This window comes from Engystomops pustulosus, chromosome 6 (genome assembly GCF_040894005.1).
Source record: "Engystomops pustulosus chromosome 6, aEngPut4.maternal, whole genome shotgun sequence".
Classification (NCBI taxonomy): Eukaryota; Metazoa; Chordata; class Amphibia; order Anura; family Leptodactylidae; genus Engystomops; species Engystomops pustulosus.
In genome coordinates this window covers 137,446,785-137,465,078 of record NC_092416.1, presented here as the reverse complement: position 1 = coordinate 137,465,078, position 18,294 = coordinate 137,446,785, and the positions used below count along the sequence as shown (strand labels likewise).

The window sequence follows — 18,294 nt, the reverse complement described above, 5'->3', positions numbered from 1 at the left end:
ACTTTAATGCTAATGAGTCTAAGAGTTTGTGGGGGTGTTACCAGAGTCCCTCCATGTTGCAGCTTCACAGACCATTACACGGTCTCCCCTTTCCCTCTGCACTCTATTGACAGAGGAATTCATACCACACAGCTGGCTCAACAAGTTTATAGTAAGTGTTGGCCAGATGATTTTTTTCCATATGCAGTATTGGATTGTTGGGAGAGGTGTCCTCTGTATACCATACAAGTCATCTATAGACTAAAAATAAAATGATAAAAAAGCATGCCATGCAGTATTTCTCTTGTTAGGGTGGTTGGCTCCAGGTTATCACTGAAAGGTTATAAAGGGTTGTCTTTTAAATGTGGCATATTCCAAATGAAGTGATCTTAAAACAATCTCTTGTCATTCAACATTTCCATGTCAGCCGCTACCTATAAAGGTCGGCGACCACCTGCAGACAACACTGATTTTTCACTGGTTGGATCGTTGGTGATTGATTCATTACCAGGAAATTTTAATTGAAGTAGGGATTGTCTTCATGAAACAGCACCATTAACCATACATTGTAAGACTATGGGGCTCATTTAGTAAGGGTCCGAATCGCGTGATTCCATCGGGTATCCCGACGATTTCCAATTTGCGCCGGGATTTTGGCGCACGCGATCGTATTTCGGCGCCGGGTTTCATGCGACGGAAATCGGGGGCGGGGCCGTCGGAAGACCCGACAGATTCGGAAAAACCACAGTATTTAAGAAAAAAAGTGTTGCTTGACACGCATTTACCTGCACCAAGCAATAGAAGGTGAACTCTGGTGAACTCTAGCAGACCTCGGCGCAGCAGCGACATCTAGTGGATATCGGCGCGCGGACCTTAGTGAATCCCGGCCGGACCCGAATCAGCGTTGGAGAACCCGCCGCTGGATCGCGACTGAACCGGGTAAGTAAATCTGCCCCATTGATTTTCATTCATTCTGCTAAAGGTGTTACACAACTACAATTCCCAGCATTCCATGGTGGCCATAAACTGGAAAACCAGACCCAAATTTATGAAGGGCAGATGAGAATTTCTAGCTGGCTGTATAATGCTGTTCTGTACAGAACCATTCTGGCTGTGTAAGTGTTTGTCCAGCAGTAATTACTTTGCTCTAATTAGGTATTTTCGATCCGTCCTGGGACACCTATTAGACTTTACTGTACATTCATAGAGTTTGTTTACTTGTAATGACTTACAGTTTCATTTAATCACCTTACACGTTGGTCATGTGACCTCGGCCCATTGTTCTTATAGAGGAGGCAGTCATTCTGCAGGCACAGAAACATTGCGGTTAATTTCTAGGGAACCTACAGACATCTTTGAATATAAAGGGGTATTCCCATCTGGGCATTCACATTTAACTCAGTCTTAACTAAGTCATCTGCCATATATATACATTTCATTATTTACATGTTTTTTAAAAAAATGTACCTGTGTGAAGATAATTTCCCGTAAATTCTGCTATGCTGTCCCTTAGTAAGTTGTCCTTGGATACAGCCACACCTAGCTCAGCTGTGGGACATGCAGTGACTCCCTGACATTTCATATGCAAAAACTATTTCTGTGAAAAACTGTTCCTTTGTGCAATAACTCCAGCAGCAGTGGTTGTACCCAAGGACAACAATCTCATCTCTAAGGGACAACATGAGTACATTTATGGGAAATTATCTTCAAACAGGTTCATATTTTTTAATAACATCCGATTGAAGAAATGTATGTATATGGCAGTTGAATTAAATTAAATGTCAATGCCCATATGAGAATGTCCTTTTAATGATTTGTAAGCAAATTATGAGCCTCCAGTGTTGGTCATCAAGCAATGTAATGGGTGGCTCGGTGGGCAGCACTACAGCCTTGCAGCGCTGGGGTCCTAGGTTCAAGTCCCACCCATGTCAACATCTGCAAAGAGTTTGTATATTTTCACCGTGTCTGCGTGGGTTTCCTCCCACACTCTAAAGCAGTGATTTCCAACCAGTGTGCCGCGTCACATGGTCGGGTGTGCCGCGGGGAAAGTTCCCCAAACTATGGTGCCCCCTGTGTTTTGTTTTCCGGCAATGCGCAGCGATGCGCAGTCACGGCTTCTTACAATGTAGGAGACGTGTACAATAACACATGCGCAAGCTTTGAACCTCGTGCAACAAAATGGCGTCACCGAGGCCGGCGCATCATCCTGAGAGCGGAGAGACTCGCGCATTTGCCCACCGCCAAGGTAATGCCCGCCAATAATGCTGACTATATGAGCTTTTGCCTGTGTTTATGAACTGTTGGCAGAATACTCAGCATATGAGCTGGTACTTTCAGTACTCCAGCAGTATACTGCATATAACAATGAGAAATACTATCGTCATGAGGCTGGAGTACTACAAGTACCAGCCCATATGCTGAGTATACGAGCTGGCACTTGTACTCTGGCCTCATGGCCATAGTACTTCTCATTGTACCCCTTTATATTGCAGTATATGAGCCACATAATAATCAGCACCAAATACTAAAAACAGGGAGAAACTGAGAACTGTTGAGGAAGAGCTTCGTGTGTGTCTTTCCACCATTCCTGCCAGGATATCCCTTATGTGTTTATCGAAACAGGCCAGGGTTTCACACTAAGTGAGTAAAATAAATTTAGAATCTATATTATTAACTATATCTATAATATGACTGTTTTAGTGTCATTTTGTGCTATTTTGGTTGGTGGTGTGCCCCAGGATTTTCTAAGTATAAAAAGTGTGCCGCAGCTCAAAAAAGGTTGAAAATCACTGCTCTAAAGCATACTAATAGGTTGATTAGATTGTGAGCCCCATGGGGACTGGGACCAGTTTGCCAAGTTCTGTGTAGCGCTGCGTAATTTGTAATCGCTATATAAATAAATAATAATTATTATTATTATGGAGCCCCCAAGTATAGCTATTTTGTCTGTGGGTCACTAGTTGCCCATCATTGGATCTTACAGAGAAATATAAAGAGCCATATGCTGTGTAGCAAGCTTAGCACGCTGACATGACTTTAGAGGCTGCAAGTAATCAGTACACCCTTGCATTTCTTTTTTTTCTTTCTTTTGTGATTTTGTGTCAGAGACTTTATTAAAGGGGAAGTCCTCATTTCTTATAAAGAGAGTCTGTCACACTGGAGGACCTGTCCAGTCCTACATTGAACATTCCTTTTATTTATGTAAATGGGAGCTGCAGTATTCTAAGATTGTGGTGATACTGCCAGGAAATTGTAGTTTCCCTACAAATGGAATCTGCTCACTAGTTGTGACAGCAGGGCTACACTTTGTGATCGGCATATTGTTAAGGGGCCTGCTTAAAAATAGTGACATCCAAAGAGAAGATGACTATAAATAAGGGTTAGCTAATGTAATTACAATCTGTAGGTGCCCTGTCGATCTTATTGATGAGTTTACGACATTACTTACCACTAGACTGGGAACATTGTGTGAAGCAATAAATATGGCCACACTGACATTGACTACATGGGTTGTCACCCTGCAGCAATATTGGCCAGGCATATGTATTACTGTGTAACTGGGTAGATTTATCAAGTTGGATGACAACATTCTTTATTAAATTAATTAATTATTAAATATTCTTGTTTTTTTTTTTAATAAAGCTGGGTGACAACCAACATGGCTGACATTACCAACTTGGCGAAAGGAACGACTCAAGGAATTTGAATCAGTTGGACATTTTTATTAGACAATGTATACTCATACAGCTTATTTTGCGTTCAAAGAGCATTAGGGACTTTCAAGGTGTGTCTCAGGAGGACCTTTCTAGTATGCAGAAGGCCCATTGACTTCAATGTCCATCAGATAACAGTTTGTTTTCTCTATGCAGGGGCTTCAGAAAATGTAACAATTTCTGTCCAGGCCGTCAGAAATAACATCTGATATAAAGGAACCTATATGGATGTCAGATATAAAGGATGTCATCAACATTGGAATTCTCCTTAAGGAAGTTCAATCCTTTGAGTCTTAAATAGGGTATTCATTAAAAATCATGCCTTTCCCTTACCTAAGGGACATGTGATTAGCTAACATTGTGAGAAGCACATATTATAAATGCTACGCATTATTCGATGTACAGAGGAGATAATACTGCTACTGTGGATCTTGGCACCAACAGAATTTGCATTAAATTAATTTCCTTACAAGCGCTGATCTTGTGTCCTGGCGGCCTGATTATAGATATCCAGCATCCTTGTTATAATATGGGAAAGGGATAATAGATCGTTGTTGTAATCCCAATTTTCTTTCCTTCTTCTTTGTGTTTCTTATGCTTACATTTTATTATGCTTACTGGATTTCTATACAGCGGATATGCTCACATATTGAATGTTTGGACAACTGCTTAGCTCCACGTCTTCAGATCTGTTTGCTGAATTTAATGACCATGTTCTTTCTTTATTCTCTCCGTGTTATAACTTTATCAAGTTGAGCTTTCACATTAGTGTGCGAAAGAAGCTCTCGACCAGTCTCCATGGCTACCATGAAGCTTCAAGACTGATAGAGAGAAGTCATCACCAGGACTTTACTGAAATGTGTTGTCCACTTTTGGAAACCTCACATGAAAGGTTATTTTAGGGCATTTAACCTTGTAGCTATAGACAGAATCAACAGTATCACATAATACATGGCCTTTCTTGTGTTAAATGAAGGTTATTTACAAACATGTTTACCTATAGTCTATGGTTATAAGTAAGTTCCCGCAATGTGTACCCAACAGAGTTCCCTGCACTGCCCCCGCAGTAGATATGAAGCATTGCACAGTTCTCATTGAAAACAATAAGCTTCCATGCAAAGTTAAAAGTTATCTGGCTCAACAGAATGGGAGATAATTCCTGCCACTACAGCAAAAGATGACAATGTTGATGTGGACACCCCCTCTACTAGCTCATAATATTATAGAATTATAGTTTATGGTCTGGTCAACTGAATGGTAATGCTGTGCATCAGGCAGGGGTCAAAACCCATGTGCGTCAATGAAGTAAATGACTGAGCACAAGTCTTCGAATGCCTTTGACTTGTTGCTACTTTGCTAAGTCTTTTACTTCATTCATACTATCCTAATTTACTAAATCAAACTCCTTAATAGGCCTCAGTTCTTGTAAAATGTCAAGAATGTCCACATTAGTTACATGTTTAATTATGGTCCAATCCAACTTCAAAATGCCAAATTTCGTCTTATCATACTTTTGCATACTGACCAAAGTTGGTTACTTTAGATTTAAGCACTGTGTAATTTCTTTTAGTGCTGATTGAATATTGTGTGGAATATGGACTAGTGCAATAAAGTTGAGTAGACTCAATGTAGAGGCGAGTCTTTTACTGCCAAGTTAAGATTAAGACTGAGCTGTCCCCCTCTCCCCAGCCAGGCTAATTTTGGAAAATGGTGTATAACACAACCAAGCTTACTTTATAGATAAAAACAATGAAAATAAAGCCAACAGACGGGTCATTCTGTTTTTATTGTAATATTGTTGTCTATTATGACAAATCAAAATATTCCACTTTGTTTCAGTATGTCGTATAGATTGAACAATGGACCATCTAGCAAGTGGGAAACCACCCCTGCAGAAATGGTATGGTATGTAGCGCCCAAACATAAAGTTTTGTGCTGTGGCCATATTTAATGGATAGGAGTAGTTGCACTGTGCTGTGAGCATATTTACAGATAAGTGTAGTTGTACTGTGCTGTGCCTATATATACCGGATAGGAGTAGTTGTACTGTGCTGTGCCTATATATACAGGATAGGAGTAGTTGTACTGTGCTGTGCCTATATATACCGGATAGGAGTAGTTGTACTGTGCTGTGCCTATATATACAGGATAGGAGTAGTTGTACTGTGCTGTGCCCATATAGACCTGATAAGACTAGAAATACTGCTGTGTACCCTTTTATACAAGATGAGAGTAGTAGTACATGAATAAATATATATGTAGTATAAGAGTAAAAAGTGGTAATGTGCAGTTCCCACATATATAGCAGAAGAGCAGGGCCACATCTTCCATCAGTAATTAGGACTTGTAAAACTCTGGCAAACAGAAAAATCAATTACATCTGCGTCCTTAAGACACCAATGTAGTTGACAGGCAGAGCAGTGCAGAACAGACCCATCCGTCTGCACTGTTCTGCATGACACAGGCCATTACACGTCATCACATGCACCTGCCTGTGTCCCTGCACAGAACATGTGGCTGCCGGAAAACGAGGAGGAGATGGCAGCACCCGGGGAGCAGGAGGTGAGTATTGATTTTATTATTTTTTTTACAAGAGGGCAGTATATACTAGGTATATGGGTGGGCTTCTTCATGTGTATACTACCTAGGGGGGCTCTGCCTGTATATACTATATAAGGGGGCATCCTGCTTGTATATACTATTTATAGGTGGTTATTGCTCTATATACTATCTATAGGTTGGTCCTGCCTGTATATACTATCTATGAGGGTGCCTCGCTGTATTTACTATCTAAATTAATTAGGGGCGTCTGGTATATATAATAAATTGTAGGTGTTACTAACGGACCTACTAGTGTATGAGACAGTATCATCATTAGTAATGTCAATCACAGTCATCTGGTGGTGCTGTATGAGGATGTTCTCAATTGTTAGTAATGTTGTCAGCATTTTCTGACCAGGTTGTATAAGCATTTAATAGATTTAACTGCAATTTTGGTGACCTGAATATAGCAGATGGGAAGGGGCTTATTTTTAATTTTCACCTCTTAATATGCAGGATGAGTATTAGGACTGTGTAGTACCTATAGATAGGAATAGTCTTTTTATTATGAAGTTTTCATATATGGTTGAGTGGTAATACTGTGCATCACCAATATATGCAGGATGGAAATGTGATAGTGAATGGATATACAACCTACATAGAGGAGAATAGTAGGAAAGGTACCAGAACAAGGATTGTTCTATCTGTTCACAGTAGAGGAGGCTTAGGATAGACACCAGGACATGTTGTGCTATGAGAATAATGTTGTCCATAATCACTAACCAGCCTACAGTGCTACACTGCTGGAATATTAAATTAAGAGATTGCTATTAAGAACTCCATAAATCTTTAGCACTTCTTGCATGCTTAAAATGAAAATTAAAGGAAGCTGTTGCTGGCAGCTTTTGCAGTACCTCCACTGGCTACTAGGTGGCGATACATAAACCCATAACCCATAAATAAAGCAATCTTTAAGGTCAAGGATATTTGTATTACAATGTTGCAGCTTTTATTTCACTGCTTGGGGGGTGTAGAGGCAAAATAATTGGTTAAATAGTTTTTGTATCTTACATATGTCAATATGATGCAAAGTAACACCACCAGTATGCCAGTTTTACAAATGTTGCATAATTTTAGAAATATGCAACAGTTGTTTGTCTAAGAAGAGAAGAATTTTAGTGTTTTTCCACAAAACCCTATTCTATTATCACCCCCACATAGAGACCTTAATCTCTTTAATAAATTCCCTCACATAATGCAACCTCAGCAGAGCAAGTGATCTAATAATTTTAGAAAATTGAGCTAAGAACTGGAATGGGAGCGGCAGGACTATATATGGCTGATATACTTTTTTTTTCAATCCGGACAACCCTTTTAAAGAAATGAGTTAGTTCCCTGTTTGGGGGGAAAATTGTGTGTTATTGTTTTTGTATTAAAGCAGAATAAAGCTGTAACTTTTGGGTTAGTACAAGCTTCTGCACTATTTCTTTCACACTCAGCACCACAAAAGACGTGAGTGAAGCTCAGGAAGCTTCAACCATTGATGCTACATTGGCCCCAAGTGTCACAAAATATATATATTGTTTGGGCTCACAAAAAAATCAATATACTTATTAAAGAATTCCAAGAAGACCCCTCACTGATTTTGTGCTTCTCACAACTTGGTATCTTCTTATGAGATAGCGGGTCTTTTGGGACCCCCATTGCTGCTACCTATTCACCCCCTACAGCTATATCCCTGTGTCTATAGCAGTATTCCCCTATAGGCAATTTGCTCTAATAAATAATATTGATTTCTTTCCATCTCTGTTTTTGAGTAAATACTGTTATTTTCATTGCTTAGTTCTTTCCATAGAATTATTCTATAACACAGGAGAACACTGGTGTACGTAAGTGTAACAAAAGGTATGTTACTATAAGTAGTAAATGTCTTGGGGTACAGGTGCTCACATGTCTGTATGTCTTATGGGGTTATAGAATGTTTAAAACATTCAATAACCCATGTCTCCCTGATATATGACTGCTGTGGGACACAGGGCTTACACTTTACACTCCACCAGGCATAACGCAGCAGTGTGGCCATTTACAACACTGTATTAGTTGCACATAACAACCAATCACATACGAGCTTTGGTAAGTCGCTAACCGAAACGGTTTTTCTTTTAGACAGTTTTACACATTTGCTTCAAATATATCCATTTTACCTTCAGTACTATCCAAAAGTATCTAAGCACATGCAAAATGTAAGAGAGAATATTAACTTGAGACATCTCCGTTCCTTTCCTTTGGAATGTCGCCGCCCCTTTGTTCAACATCTTAACTTGTCCGATTTTCTTAAATCATAAAAAATTACTAAATATTGGCCCCATATCTAATTCCATATCCACATCTTATGGGTAATTTAATAATATCGCATTGTCCTTACCTTCAGTCTCAATAACTTAGCCACATGTATTTCACAGGATGACAGGTACATAATAAAGCCCTCTTCGCACCAGTCTATCCATCACATGACACCCGTGTCACTTGTCACCCAACGTGCGATGAGTGTGTAAAGTGGCAGCAAGATAAATTTTATTTGGTGCTAGACACCAGAGAGGAAATATTACTGTTGCTTTGTTTAGCAAAATGGCTGCCTGTAGCGTGTAGGTAACAGGTATACTTTAAGGAAGGAAGATGTGAGGTAAAATTGAAAATTGGTGGTGGAGAGAGAATATGATATCATCTATCCACCACCCAACATGCCAAAGTGCATAGAGGGGCTACTAGATAAATTTTTATCTGGTGTCATTACTGTTGGTTAATTTAGCAAAATGGCTGCCTGTGGTGTGTAGGTAACAGGTACATTTTATGAAAGGTAGATGTGAGGTAAAATTGGTGTTGGGGGGAGTATAGAAGGAAGGGAAAAATTGAGAGGAGAGGGGGACGCAAGAGGAGGGGGAGAAAGATGGATGTTGTGTTACTGCAGAACAGCTGCTGTTGGGATCAGTACAGAAAGATGCTGAGCCGAGGACGTGCGGACTGGTAATTAGTGATTAATAGGCGCAGCTACTGGGATCACACACACTCCTCTGTCTATGTGTTTGTAGTACATGTCTATATATATATATATATATATATATATATATATATATATATATATATATATGTATATATATATATATACACACAAACACATTTCTCATAATTAAGATGAAGACAAGAAAACTCCACAGATGCATACAGTCAGCGGATTGTTTATTTATCACAGACAGATATATCTGTTTTCCAATTAAGGTACAGAGATATTTTTTTTCCATATTGCACAGAGCCCCAATAATAAATATTAACCAACATCCCCCACCCCCTTACACATGGTATAGTCGTAAACATCGAGGTTAACAGAAGACTCTCCCAGGCCCTTTCAAGCTATTGCAGGCTGATCTGGCAAGAAAAGAGTTAATGGCGTAGGTCTTCACGTGAAGACTGATGCAATGACACTTCCCATGAGATAGAGAGAGAGAAAATGACAGTGACTTTTAATGGGTTAACACAGATGTGTCACCGTTGACCAGAGACTGGAGGGAAAACCTGCAACCATATGTTCCTAATGCATCCCCGTAACCAATATTTATATATATATATATATCTATATATACTTTTCATGTGGAAAATAAAAGTCTCAGCTACACAATATAATACACATCAAACATAATGGACTATCACAACCCATCACATCTTAGCTTTAGGTTGTGACAATCCTGTAGCCCCGTTTTTTAAATACGTTTGTGTGAGGAAAGTCCCTCACTATCTAATTTACCAGTATATTCACATTTTATATTGCCATAAACTCTGCTTTGGTGATTAAAACATTTTAAAGGTTTTTTTCCCCCATTATATCTCATAAGGGCTGAGCATACGACCTTCAATTGGTAAGTCAACCCTTAGTACCATTTAAGGCTGACGTTGGTCGATGACAGCGTGAAGGACCTAAATGACCACCTTAAAGGGTAACCTCACCTGCAGACAGCGGAGGTAAATCCATACATGTGTTCATGAGAACTCATAATATTGCTAAGGCATTTGTTGTCTGTCCCCGAACTGGCCAAAAATGATTATAGCTAGTTCATACTAGAGAGTACTACTGGTAAGCAAGCATAATTATTACAGTCAAGAGTAAGTGGTTCCCCAGAAGAGGGCTCTCCATTATATGACCATAGGCAATCTGATGCCCAAGGCCCTTAGAGATGTAATTGATTCCTACATATAAACTACAACATATTTGCTCCATTATAAGCAGTCGGCACATAACCTTTGTGCTTTATGCGTTCCAGTGGCAAAACAGTAAGGTATGATGTACATATAAGCCTAATGCAATAAATAAAAATAATCTCCGCGGAGAAAAATCATTTTGATTGTAGAAGAGCTGTAGGAGAGTAATTGACATATAGCTTATTACATGACTCTTCAAATTACCTTATAATAGGGATCACATCTGTATGAGGCCTGACAAGCTAGTGGATAGTGCTAAAGGAAAATATTTCAATTGTTGGATCAGCTATTTATAACTTTGACTACAGGCTGAAGCCTTAATATACCCTCCTTGGAATAATTTGAACAATTTTTATTGAATTAATCATAATTCATAGATTAATTAGCTAGCATCTAAATTTTATGCCATCCACTTGATATAAGAACTGCTTATGAGTATTTGTTAATTGGGAGGTAGCAGTTACGATAGCTACAACTTGGGTCTTATTGGCTCACCCGATGTTGTGTGTGTGGTCCTCCAAATCTCTTTGTTCTTCAATAATGTTCTACACACACCATAGCTATCAAGACAACCATTATGGTGTAGATATGGACAATACTAAACTTCAAGATAATCAGACGGTGGTATTAAAAATGGTAGTGTAACAGGAACATAGGACTTAAGGACACGTTGAATGGCCAAATTACAACGCTTCATACACCATATATTTCTAATGAGGGATGGAGAAAATGACTTGCAGTCAGCTGTTTTACTTCTGCTCTGGTTTAAAACCAAATGTCTGGATTATTTTGGTTTTTCCCTAAATCTGTCTAGTAGGGCTTTCAGAAGAAGGCATGGTATCAGAAGACATACAGTAATGTGGCCTCCAGGCCTTTACTGTTTTATTTTGTCCGGGAGAATCTATGAGTTCATATTATAAGGTGATAACAATATAGTATTTATATTTGTGTTTATATTTAAGTGGTTTAATTTTCACATCCAACACATCACTTACACAGCTTTCTGTCCACTGTCTCCACAAATACATACACCACAATGGACCAGACCAAGGCACAGGAAGTCCATAAAAGGTAGACCCAAAGTTAGCCCAAATAAGGCTATTCCACAGCCATGAGCTCTTATTTTTTTTATCTTTAGCCCGAAGGTGAGTATGGAGAGCTGCTGTGATAGTTATAGTCAGGGCAAACCTTCTGTACTAGTCTATAATCTGTAGTGTAAAATGAGACATAGACACAAACAATCTTGAATGGATGAGAGCATGTCCATGCAACCTTGCTACGGGTTTGCTGTTGGTGGCAGGTCTTTGATGGGTCATGAGGACATAAACCTGTCTTAATTGCTTTATCTACTTTTTCAAATTCCACTCGACAATTGAATATTTTTGATTCCTTTGCTTCTGCATACATTTGCTGCTCCAAGTCAAAGTCAAGGACTTTGGATGGTGGGACAAGACTGACAGAAACATTCCCTTGGCCTGTAGAGTTGTGTAGGAAGTACACACTGAAGGACCCATTCCCATGATCCACCACCTTTCCTGTGATAAGAAGGTTGAGCTTTACCGTCTTGATATTGGAATAGAAGTCTCCCCAACCAAAGACTTTTTTGGCTCTTCCTGTTGACCTTAGCACAGACTGACGTCGAATTCTAGCTGGAATTGAAGGCTCTGGACTATGACCAAGCTCTGAAAGACTGTTTAGGACATCCCAGAATTCAGGTGAGTTTGATAGAAGTTGAAGGACAGTGGAGTTTAAGGGGCTTGAGCTGCGAAATCGGGATGGAGAAGGAGAACGTCTTCTAGGGATTCGAGGCCTGGAATGGGACTTTGTATCTGACTGATCTTCATCATCTGGGTCACTAGAAGCATCTTCCTGGCCACATATCACCTAAAAAATAGATAAGGACAATGACCTCTATCAGTAGAAAGAACATTAAACTTTCCCTCATCATTTGAATAATATATCCTCCCTTCAGCCTTCTTTTCTTCTTCAATATCTTCCACCTTTTTAATTTCTTTCCACTGCTGTCCTTTATTGATAGGTTCTCACCTGAAATCCCCAGCAGTAACAGATGCTACAGCTGATAATTAGTGATACTGAGTACTAATCAGTGTAACCAGTTTAATGAGAGCTGAGTAATGTGCATCCAACTGACCTACACCCCCTGGGTATCGCAATGTCAAAGAGGTACTTGAAAAAAGAGACCACCTCACAACTCACAGACGCTCGGTGGTAACTGCAGATGTCACAAGATTGAGCTTTTAGCTACAGAGGGCACAGACTAAGCATCACCTTATTACACCGCTAGCACATTCATGACAAAATTTCATATTGCTCTTCACGCTTGCAGCATTACATATGAACAGCAGCAGGATTTTTATAATGTACAAACTGCTGTAAAACATCAACACTCATTTAGCACTTTAAGGTCTTAAAGCTTTCAGTCAAGTGAAAGGGGAAACACAAAGGGTCTATATGTGTTAATGTACGGTAATTAAAAATGGGTTTATTAGATTTGATATCGGGGTAGTTATTTATTTGCATGACACTTTTCCATATAGTTATAGGCATGAGCAAAACTTAAAGGAAATCTACCATCAAAATCAAGAATGATAAAACAAAAGCAGTTACTTATAGATCCAGGCACTCTGACTGTGGTGATATTCTTATATTTGTTATCCATGGCTTATTCCCTTCTAAAACCAACTTTTAAAATTATGCTAACCTCTGTGCTCTAACTTCAGAGGCTGTTACACTGTCTCATGCTCCTAATTTTTTAGAAGTTTCCCCTCTCTCTGCCTGCTGTAATCTCATAGCAGCAGTGAATTTCAGCACACAGTGGGGGAGGGGTGCTCCTGCCCTTCTGGCTCTTTAGTATAGGTTTAGAAGTTCATTTTAAAAGGAAGGAAGTCATGGATAACAAATATAAGAAAATGACCACAGTCATGATGGCTGCATCTAGAATCTAGTAGAGATTAGAGGACCCAAACCTTCCGTTCAGGTTTGGATGTGCAGTCCGCTACCCGGCCATATTGCGGATTGGCTGTCGGCAAGTAGCCATGGCTTTGATTGGCTGGATGTGTGCCCTGGGCTGATCACATGACATGTAGCTAGGGGAGATAATTTGCCAGATTGGCTTATTCGGCAACCAATCCGGCAATATGTTCAGGTCACGTGGGGGTGCACCCTAACCCGAACGGGATGTTGAGGTCTGCTCATCTCTTTCTATGAATGCTCCTGGTTTATCAGGCCTGACTTTGATGGTAAATTTCCTTTAACTTGGTAAGAGGTAATGCTTGCACCAATGTCAAAGGGGGCCCAAAGACAAGAAAATAATGGAGCCCAATGCAGAAGAGAACAATACAGTTACTCCAAGCTAAGCATATACGTATAGAAAGTCAGAGTTGAAGTTAAACCTTGTTAGACCTGGTGTAAAGGTTTTAATATCTGCCAATTTGTCTTTGAATATGAAAACCAACTTGTTTATTTTGACACTCAGCATCTGGGGCACATGTCCTTGTTGTCCCCCTGACACTCGGCCCCTGGGGTTTTGGCCCTTCTTCTCCCCACCCCCAGCTATGCCCCTAAGTAACTTCTGAGTTCTTAGTTCATAAATTATATAAATTTGTTGCTGCCCCTTGAATCTCGTGCCTTGGCTTTTGATAATAGAGTGCTGTGGAGATTTGTTAAAAAAATAAATGAAATCCTACTTTTTTTTTTTTGTACTTAAAAAAAACGAAAATGTTTAAGCTAATATGCTTGATACTTGTTTCCCATATTAAAGGGACTTCATAAAAACATTAGCTCTTCAAGCAGTTATATCAAGGTCTTCCAGCAAGGGGCACTATGGAAACAAAAAGGGTGTCAGCTCTTTGGGTGGGATGGGTGATAGTTAATTATATCCATGACTGAAATAGTTAATTTTTTGCAAAACGGGGATAACCATGGTGACAGATAGGTAGGGGCAGCTGGTAAATGAGCTAAGTCCATAGGGAGTTGGGTTGACTGAGAGCAACACACAAGACACACAAGAGTGAATCTTGATACAAAATAACATGGGGATCCTGTAAGATTACTCAGAAGACTATACCGTTTCCATCATAATATAACACAATAGCTTGGATGTGACAGACCACACTGACAACAGTAAACCGCCTGGCATACACTAATACATGCTCACAAAATAATACAGATGTATAACCAAGCCTATGAATGCATAATGTAGCAGATACATGAATGAGTTCAGGCGAACACATGATCGTAAGACATAAATTCTAATATGCAATTAATTGCTACATCAAAATAGGCTCAGAACTGCAGATCAATGGTGAAAAGCTGAAAATATAAAATAATGAGGCTTGTGCTGCCTCCTGACGGCAATGGATAATTAGTGACAATAGAAAAATTGCCAGATATTGAATTGCATAATCTCACAAGACAATAGCAGCCTGAAAAGTTTGATGAAAGCATCAAATGCTTACATGGATTGAGGGCTAGTTTAGTATGTTACACTATGGCGAGCACAATAGAGATTAAATAACTATCGCCTTTAATGGATTCTATTGACAGGCCTCCAGTGACAAGTTCTAAGGTATAGCAATGTATGGAAACATGACCCGAAGAGTACAGCATGCATCGTAGTGATCAGATGTAGAGCAAGATCCTTCATCCAATAACAACAGACCAATTTTACAATATCATGATGGAAGTCAAGGAAAATAAGAAGACACAGCTACAAAATGGCAGTTACTGGAGAGGGTAGCATCTGCTAAATGAGCCCACAAACCCATGGAGACCTACAAATGTTATACAAAGCCACACAGTAACACAGTTAGGATGAAAAGTCAGTGCTGTATGAGCAGGACCTGTGTACTGGAGATCTGTCTTAGAAAGAACTTAAAATTGTCTGAACTGGTTCAGTCTAAGGTCAGTGAAGATTACATAGAAACCTTGAAAGAACCTTAAAATCTTCTTGCTTGAAGTCAACATTAGAAACCACATCATTCTCAAGCCTGTCCAGATATCCTAAAATCAATAAGGTCACTTGACATCAAAAACCACAACCTGAACTTTTGCATCTCAAAGGGGATCACCTACAGTCAATAGGTCAGGGTATGAAAGAACTTCCCAAAACTGTCCTCATCTTCTAGACTAGAGGGTTGACCCAACATCTCCATTTTAAAAGACTGATAGCTGGTGTGATTTGTAAATAAGGCTATCAATAGTCCAACTGGCCTTCCTATGGGACAAGTCATTTACCCTGGAGGCCAGGTCAATATTGATGGGTTATTGAAGGCCCATTGGTATTGACAGCTATTTACCAAATCTGGATTTATATGTAAAAATATGAGTTAATATGCCCCATGTAGGGTCATACATTATAGATTACATTTGTAAATGGTTCCTAGCCCTGCACAGGACTAAGCATTTGACCTTTTTGTAATCATATTAGGTCACGATATGTACTAGTAAATTAGTGAGGGTGAGTCTACCTTCATAATTCCATTATATAGTCAACAAATCACCATCCAGGTTAAAACTAACACAATTTTGGAATATCTATTGGCACATACTTCATGTTTCATCTAAGGGTGTCTTGTATTGTAATAAGTAGAATTGTCTTGCATCTCTATATATGATTCAATACATACATACATTTGTATCTGATTAACCCATCAAACGTCATTGTCCATCGGTCACAACTGTAAACATCTTCTCTTCCACAAGATTCTTTAACCCTATCTTATCTCAGTGATCACATATAACACTGCCCCTTTAGCCTGTCAATGCCATGTTCATAGTGGTACACCTTCATCTTCCACCTACACTGACCCACAGACCCACTTAAACATGCTCCTCTATGCGAGAGATTGAATCCCAAGCCCAGGTCCTACTCATTTCATTCAGCTGTAAGCCCTCTTAGTATTAATAGATTCACAGTACTGGCATTTTAACCCTTAGATCTTTAGTTTTTTTTTTTTTACCAGAATGGCCTTTTAGTCTAATAAACATTTCTACTTATTCCAGTATAGTCATGTAATCCTAGAAATAGAATACCCAGGGCACTGATTTCATTATACAGTGAAAATTTAACCCATGCAATGTCTCATCCGAGCTGCCGTCACTTTAACCCATCAACAAATGTCCAGGTTTGTAACACACAACACAACTCCTACAGCAGACCTTCTCATTACATCCCCAAAATAAAACACACAATTTTCTTATTAACCCCTGAATAGCAAACGCAGTGTGTGTCACGGTATAATAATGACCCTCTATCTCATTACTCATGTCCTTGTATTGTGGTATATTATCCAGCCTGTTTAACCTACTAAACAAGCTCCATTCGGAAGCTTTATCTGCTGGTCTATGAGACGGACAGTTTAACCCTTGGAGCATCTCATTGACTCCTGCCCCTGCTTGATCCCTACGTGACATACCCCCCATCCGGAATCCTGTAAGACGATATTTCACCACATTAGATTAATACTATCCAGAGCTTACATCTGCTTCTTCCCACATTACATACACGTCCAATTTCACATTTTACACACGCCCCCTATATACTATCATATGTACATATACTATCATGTTACGTGACTTTAGCCAGCAACAGGTAGACAGGGAATCCTTAACACAAGCCATCCTGCCTATACTGCCCCCACTTATTATCCAATGTGACCTTATACAGGCAGAAATGCCCATGACATGCAGACGGGCAGAGCAGCAGGTGTGAGCAAGCAGCAGGGGCACAAGACAGGGTACACAGGAGGGTATGACACACACCGCATGCATGCATTGGCACAGACACAGCACAGGTTCTCCTTGATACTACTTACCAGATAGATGCTGCCTTGAACCAGGAATATAAAACAGCATTGTGTGAGCTGCATTTTGCTCAGAGTCTTGAGGCGTACACTCACCTGCGTTCAGCATCCATGTGTATGCTGTGAATACACAGCTAGAGATATACACACAGCTTGGATGCTCCCTGACCAGCTCACTTGTGCTACTCCCTTGCCTTACACTTCTCTAGCCTCTCCTTCCCTACATAGGTAGCTGTGCTCTTCTCGTCTCCACTTCTTCACTCTCTTGGAGCATCACCTCAGTTTTGTCTACTCTCTTGCTCTTGGCACTTGCTCTGTCTGGTCTCTGCCTCCTTCCACCTGCTCGCCGCTCTCCTTGCTGCTCTTGCCTGGCTGTCACACACCTTTCTCTTCTTCTCCAGTTCTCTCATTGGTTCATCCCTTCTCTGCTGGTCCCCTCTCTTTCTCAGTCATCCCTCTCCTGCCAGGTCTAAGGCTCTATCTCTTCCTCAAGGTCTGTCACCCGTTTCTGACTAACCCTCCCTCTCTCCTTGTGTCTTTCTCCCTCTCTCTCTATCTGACCTTCTATCTCCCTCCCTCTTTCTCTCCTCCCCTCAGACACTCTCCTACTGTCTGTCTGTCTGTCTGTCTCTTTCATTTTTCGTCCACCCCTCTTTACCAGTTAGCCCCCCATACTCTCCCCTTTTAGCCCACCTCTATACCTTTCCTTTTTGTGCTTTTATCTTCTGCACTTTCACCTACTGCCCCTCCAACCTTGTTCTGTCTTGTGTATAATGTGTCTATTCTCTTACCACCCTGAGAGATACCCACAGTCTCTTTCACCCGGGGATGGGGGTAGAATTGGGCATTATACAATCTACCTGAATTAATTTTTAGAATGCTCCTGTAACAATTGAAAGTAAACACTATTATGCTCATATCTGCAAACTGATGGCAGGTTACCAATCCTGCGTACCCCTCTCCTCCACCCTTACCCCTGTCTAACA

The 18,294-nt window shown here is 40.0% G+C and overlaps 1 protein-coding gene across 1 annotated transcript; it reads right to left on the bottom strand.

Moving 5' to 3' along the window:
- Window positions 1–9,453: 9,453 nt before the first annotated feature.
- NXPH3 (neurexophilin 3) lies at window positions 9,454–17,878 on the bottom strand. The gene is made up of 2 exons (XM_072111256.1): window positions 17,321–17,878; window positions 9,454–12,368 (listed from the first exon to the last, which is right to left on the bottom strand). Exons 1-2 carry the CDS (start codon window positions 17,372–17,374, stop codon window positions 11,619–11,621), a joined length of 804 nt encoding a protein of 267 aa, XP_071967357.1. The 5' UTR covers window positions 17,375–17,878; the 3' UTR covers window positions 9,454–11,618.
- Between the last annotated feature and the right edge of the window lie 416 nt (window positions 17,879–18,294).

Coding starts and splice junctions, on each gene's coding strand:
- NXPH3 (XM_072111256.1), bottom strand. CDS start 17,374: ATGCAGCTCACACAATGCTGTTTTATATTCCTGGTTCAAGGCAGCATC. Junction 12,369..17,320: donor TTCAAGGCAGCATCTATCTG/GTAAGTAGTATC, acceptor TCTATTTTTTAG/GTGATATGTGGCCAGGAAGA.